Source organism: Herpailurus yagouaroundi, unplaced genomic scaffold (genome assembly GCF_014898765.1).
Source record: "Herpailurus yagouaroundi ecotype Mexico unplaced genomic scaffold, PumYag 295, whole genome shotgun sequence".
Taxonomy (NCBI): domain Eukaryota; kingdom Metazoa; phylum Chordata; class Mammalia; order Carnivora; family Felidae; genus Herpailurus; species Herpailurus yagouaroundi.
Genome location: NW_024412512.1, coordinates 4,189,139 through 4,195,258, shown reverse-complemented (window position 1 = coordinate 4,195,258; position 6,120 = coordinate 4,189,139). Strand labels below are relative to the sequence as shown.

The 6,120-nt window shown below is 55.8% G+C and overlaps 1 protein-coding gene across 6 annotated transcripts in view; it reads left to right on the top strand.

Annotated features, from left to right (window-relative positions):
• Window positions 1-2,371: 2,371 nt before the first annotated feature.
• The window catches only part of RANBP3 (RAN binding protein 3), a 54,614-nt gene continuing 50,865 nt past the window's right edge, over window positions 2,372-6,120 (top strand). For 2 of the 6 annotated variants that reach the window (XM_040461633.1, XM_040461632.1), the window contains exon 1: window positions 2,376-2,474. In XM_040461633.1, coding sequence (XP_040317567.1) covers window positions 2,453-2,474 — 22 coding nt within the window. In that variant the 5' untranslated portion in view covers window positions 2,376-2,452. Of the gene's footprint in view, window positions 2,475-6,120 lie in introns of all 6 variants that reach the window. The other 4 variants (XM_040461631.1, XM_040461630.1, XM_040461636.1 and 1 more) reach the window with 3 other exon arrangements.

The following is a 6,120-nucleotide window of genomic DNA, read 5'->3' as shown; positions in this document are numbered from 1 at the left end:
TCCAGATGTACGGCAAAGGCCGAGAAGACCTTTGAGCAAGGGCTCTAAAATATATAAAATGAAATATAATGAAATCCACAAACTAGAAATGAGAAAACCTAAGCCCACACGCTCCTGGCGACCAGACAGACCTGATGACCACCAGGGTCCTTTCCAGCATTGGTATTCTAGCCACTCCTAGAGCATTTCTAACCCAGGGTCTGTGGCCTGTGCTTATAGCCTGGCAGCAAAATCTAGAGTAGCAGAATCGAGGCATAAAGTTGGGGAAATTCTTAATGGTATTAACCATGTCACCCCCAACAATGAATAAAAGTTCCTAAACAGGGCACCTGGGTGGCTCAGTCAGTTGAGCGTCTGACTTTTCGCCTCAGGTCATGATCTCACAGTTCGTGGGTTTGAGCCTTGAGCCCCAAGTTGCACTCTGTGCCATCAGTGTGGACCCCGCTTGGGATTCCCTCTCTCCCTCTCTCTCGGCCCCTACCCCGCTGGCACGTGTGCACACACTCTCAAAATAAATAAATAAAAATAAAAAGTAAATAAAAGTTCCTACACAGTGCCTCTCAAGATCTAACATGCATCGGAGGAAGCCCCTGGGTATCTTGTGAAAATGTGGATCGTGATTCACGTCTGGTTTGGGGCCTGGGATTCTGTCTAAGAAGCTTCCGGGTGATGTTGATGTTGCCGATTTGGGGACCACACTGAAAACAATTAACGAGCTCTAGAAACAAATAGAGGGTGTTTCTGAGCATCTCCTCCTAGCTCTGCCGCTACTCACGGTCGCGTTAGTTTGAAATCAGCCACGGTTGGAGTATTTGCACCAAGAAAATCCGCACTACAAACCAGGGTTCGTTTCATTTTATGTTTTATTAGTTGTCTTCTAGCCTTAAAAAAGTGATAGGAAAATATAAGTACAATTTACAATAAACTATAAACACACAGGGGCGCCTGGGTGGCTCAGTGGGTTGAACGTCCGATTCTGGATCTCGGCTCAGGTCTCGATCTCACGGTCCTTGAGTTCGAGCCCTGTGTTGGGCTCCGCGCTGGGTGTGAAAAAAAAAACCTCTACACACGCAGGCATACATATGCACGATGTGCAAAGGAACAAGTGGGGCTATTTTCAAATCAAATGTTATTTGTGAGCACTGAAACTGAAGCTCCATGCAACTTTCACGTGTCAGGAACTTGTATTCTTCTAATTTTTTTTTCCGCCCCAGCAACTGCAAACGTTAAAACCATTCTTAGCTCACCAACCGGATGTGGCCACAACTAATGGAAGCCGAGTGGAGCTGGGACTCAAACCAGGTTACGCACGCACGCACGGCGACACGAAGGGATCGGCAGGTGCAAAGACCCTGAGGCCGGAAGGGGCGTGGCAGGCCCCGAGGCCTCAGAGACCCACGTGGCCACGCGGCGATGAGCGAGGCGCGCGGGGCAATTCGTAGGCCTTAAGAAGAGACTTGGGATTTGGTCCGAATTCGGCAGAAAGCCCTTTGGGCGCGTTGAGGGAAGACGGGCCCTTGATCGAATCCGCGTCTTGTAAGGAGTCGCCTGCGCGCTGCTGCGCGCGAACAGAGCCCGGAGCTCCCCGGGGCAGGAGGGCGGAGGCGGCGCGGCGACCCCGCGAGAGACGAGGCCGCGGTGGCCTCGCCTGGGGAAGCAGAGCCGGGGATGTGTTCGGAGAGACGCCGCGAGGGTGAGTCGAGAAGCGGCCCCCGCGCCCGCGGGGCTGTTCAGCGCGGTTCGCAGGCGGAGAAACGCGACGTCCCGCTCGGCGCGCTCCCGGCCCGCGATGTCTGGCCGCCCGGAGCCCGCGTCCGTCGCGCCGCGCCCCCCAGTCCACACCCCTCCCTCCCCCCACCAACTGCCCCCTCCTCTGACCACACCCCCCCCCCACCGCCCCATGTGGCCGGAGGAAAACGTTGGTCCAAAGTACTGGACACTCAGAAGGCGAAATCGATGCCGCAGGGGACGGGGCGCCCCGCAGTCCCCCGCCCCCGCCAAACACAGACCCAGAGATTCACCTCTAGGGACTCCTCGGTCGCGGTTCCCTAGGCGGCTCACGCTCCCACCGCGAGAAACCCCCGGAAAACCAGCAGGAAGTCGGGGCGTCGAAACCGGGCTCCCTCCGCACCCGCCTCACAGAACGTTCGTCGCCGCGTCGCTGGCGACGCGCGCTAGGCTCGCGCCGCACGCGCCCCGCCCTGCCCACGCCCCCTTGGTCGGCGGGAAAAGGAGGCGGGGGGGGCAGTTAGTGCGCAGGCGCGTGCTCGGAGCGTGGCTGGGCTCGGACCGCCAGCCGGAGCACGACTCCGCGCCGGGCTCAGCGCGCAGGCGCGATCTGCCGGCCTCTCTCAGAGTCAGCTTGAGAAGTGCGCACGCGCGCAAGTTTCTGGCAGAAAGCAGGCGAGCCCGGGCCGGCGCGGGGCCTTGTGGGAGGGCTTAAGGAAGTAAAATGGCGGACCTGGCGAACGAAGGTAGGGGAGGCGCCGTCGGGGGCCAGCTGGCGGCCAGGGAACGGGCGGCGGGAGGCCCAGGGGCCACAGGCCCGAGGGGTGAGCACCCCGGAGTGTGGGGGACCTGTGTGCTCCGGGATAGCGGCCCAGCGGGCCCCACAGCCGCCCCCCATTGCGTCCCCTCAGGCTGGGCTCACCGGCCCGGCCCATTACTCCCGGCAGACTCAGCCCTGCCACCGTTCGGCCAGAGGCCTTGGGAGGCCGCGGGAGGCACGGCCCTGAGGCCCTTCTGCCTCCCGAGCCAGGTCGGGGCCTGAAGGGGGCGGGAGGCGCGGCCCTAGCGCCTTGGCCTCAGATGTAAATAGACCTCCGGGCCTGGTGGCCGTCCAGCGCGCCACGCTCCCTCCCGCACCCCCTCGTTCTCGGGGACCGGGCTTGCCCCTTTCCCTGGCCTGGCGCCGAGCAGGCCCACCCCCGAATCCTGTGGGGTTCTCGTCCTACGCGGGCCTGCCCCACGCCGAGGATGGAGGGCACCCGGTCTGTTCCCCCACCCCCCACCCTGAACTCGGTCCCCCAATTCCCGCCAGTTCCCCCACATCCTTAGTGGCGACCTGAGAGTCACGCCTCGTCTCCCTGCATTTGGGCCTGGCCGCAGGATATGGACCGCTGAAAGCCCTGGCTGCTTTTTGGCCCTTTTTTTGCTGCACTGCCAGAGAGAGACAGAGAGAGAGAGAGACAGTGTGAATTCCCTCCTCTCTGGAGCGCTGACATCCCACCCGAGCGTTTTTAACAAGGTTACCGTTCCAAATCCCCCGGAGAAGGCACTCCATGAGCTGATGTCGGCTTAAATCAACAGTGGTGTTGATATTCGCGGTGGCTTCAGGACTTCCGAGACCTGTTTTTAGCTCCCTCCGTTCCTCTAGGTGCACAAGTGTAGTTCAGGCGACCTATCTACCTGCCTGATCCTGATTCCCCCGCACCGTGCTCCCTGCTCCTGGAGGGTGTCCTGAGGTTTCCATAGGGAACCGTAAGAAGGCAGGAAAGAAGTCACTGCCCGCCCTGGCGGAGCGTTGGGGATGATTCCAACGCCCCGTTCAAAGTCTTGAATCCTATTGTAATACTCGTCACAAAAGATCCACGAAGTGGGGACCATCAGGCTGTTCTCTTGGTGAGGATACGCAGTTGGAGTGGTTAAGTCACTTGTCCAGGGCAGGTCACGCTGCTCGTGAGGAGCGGAGATGTGAATCAGGTGGTCTGGCTTCAGCGCCCATGCGCCCCCCCCCCCCATACAGACACCCACACCCCCTGCCGTTCTGTGCTGTGTCTCTTTTGCGAGACAGAGGAGCCACGGAGGGTTGGCGCATTCCGGTTCACGAGATCTAGTTAAAGGCAGAAGAGGGTGTGGATAAGTGGGAGTCGATACGACGCACTTTATGTATTTACCTATATGGCCCGTTCGGTTTCTTGGGCTCGTTCCTCTGAAAAATAATACCGTTAGCTATTTAGCTGGCAAGATGGGCTCCTTCAGGAATAACAGAGAATTGCAATTTAAGACAAGGAAGCGAAGGCAAAACCATAGGCCAGTCTCCCAACAAAGGACAGGAACATTATTTCAGGAAGTAGGGGACAGTTGGGAGAAGTTGTTTCGAATTGCAAGTCTGTTGGAAAACGAGCAGGATGATGACAGTTTCTCATTGGCTGAGTTGCAGGGGCAGCGGATTTCTTACAGGAGACCCAACGTACCTCTTCTGTCAGGGCGTGTAGTTGACCATTGTTTCCTGTTGATGTTTCTTCTGTTGGAGGCTGTAGTTGACAAGTCGCCCTTTAATGTCTGTTCTCCTCTGGCCTCCTTTTCTAGCCCACAGGTCTACTTTAGTGAGGTTTTTCCTGTTGTTAATTTTCACAAGCTCAAGACTCACACATCCGACGTCGTAGTCGACATCTGCGTTTAAATGTCTAAAGGGCGCGTTGAACAAAATCCCTATCTTCCCCCCCCCGCCCCACCCCCTACACCTGCCCATCCCACGGTCTTCCTCCCGTGCGCAGTAAGTGGCAAGTCCATTCTTGGAATTGCCTAGGCCAAAAACCTTGAAGTCACCCGTGACTCCACTCTTTCTCTCACATGCCACAGCAAATCCTGTCACTTGTACCTTGATGTGTTTCCGGAAGGCGCCCACTTCTCCCCACCAACGCTGGTTTCCACCCCTTGGGCCTCCCTTCCATCCTTACCCATCTAACAGCTCAACCCGGCAGCCAGAGTGGCCCCCTGATACCTCCCTGTCCTCCTGTCCCCCGACACTCTCCCTGACTTGTTCTGCGTGAACCACTCTGGCTTCCTCACTGTCCCTTGAGTGGACCGTCCGCTCCCTCCGCGATGCCATTGCTTCCCTTGCCTGACGCAGTCTTCCCCCAGAGATCCCCGTGGCTCCCTGCTTCGCGTTTTTATTCAGACGTTCCTTTATTATGGGGAACTTCTCTGCCTACCTATTTGCAATTGGATCCACATTCCCTATTCCCTTTATCCTGGTTTATTCCACTCCACAGACTCACCATCATCTGAAATGCTAAATTGACTTGTTTGTTTGACTACTCCTCCTCTAGAATATAGGCTCCACGAGGACAAGGATTTCTTTCTGTCACGATCACTGATGGATTCCCTACATCTAGAACAGTGCCTGGCGCAACATAGGTATCCAAGAAATGTTGGTTGAATGAATCCATCAGTGGGGACCCTTATTGTGAGGCATACCTTTGAGCATAAAGGGGAAAGCATGGGTTCCTGTTCTCCCGGGATACCATTTCTAGCATATGTGCTGACATATGAGCTACTGATTGCGTAATTGAACAGTAAGTATAAAATAGAGGAATGGAATGTTTTGCACCTAAAGTTTTTGCCTAATAAATGCCACACGCACTTGGTACTTTGCGTCTGACACCAGTTCTGGCATAGTTGTCCCCAGGATATCAAATCTTGGTGGCTTTTTGCCTTGTACAGCCTGCTAGAATGCTTAATGTATGATCTGCTATGTAAAGCAGGGCTTTCTCGCCTATGCATTTCGAAGCTTTAGGGACTGCCTAAAGGATGCGTGCTTTTCCTCTTGCTGGTTTAATCTCCAGTCAGATGCTCTCTTAGCTTCTGTCTTTTCAAACTGGTATTCCAAGCTGGTCCTTCTTCACACCCTACCCTTCTGTCTCTCTTCCCTGGGCCATTGCCACCTCTGTGTGAGTCTGAGGCAGTGACTGTGCACCTGAACTGGGCGACAGAATCCCGGGGGGAGCTTTCTTAAAACAACAAAGGCTCAATCCCCACGCCCCACCCACTCCGATTCTGTGAGATGTGGGGTGGGCCCTGAGCTTTTGTACAGTGAGAAAGCAACATGGGTGATTCAGATGGGCAGCCAGAGCTGAGAACCACTGGCTTGAGTAGGACAGGTTAGGTGTGCTGTGCTAGTGCACAAAGAAACGTTTCCAATTGTGTATCTAATACGGCATCTTGTTGGCCTTCGTTGCCATGGTGATCTCTTCAGGGATGGTGACAGCAACTCCCACAGCCCTTTCTTAGTACTCCAGTAGTCTGTGACTTTTAAAGTCCAGTTGGAATGCTTTTCTAGGAGAGAGGGGGAGAATGTGTGTGTGTGTGTGTGTGTGTGTGTGTGTGTGTGTGTGT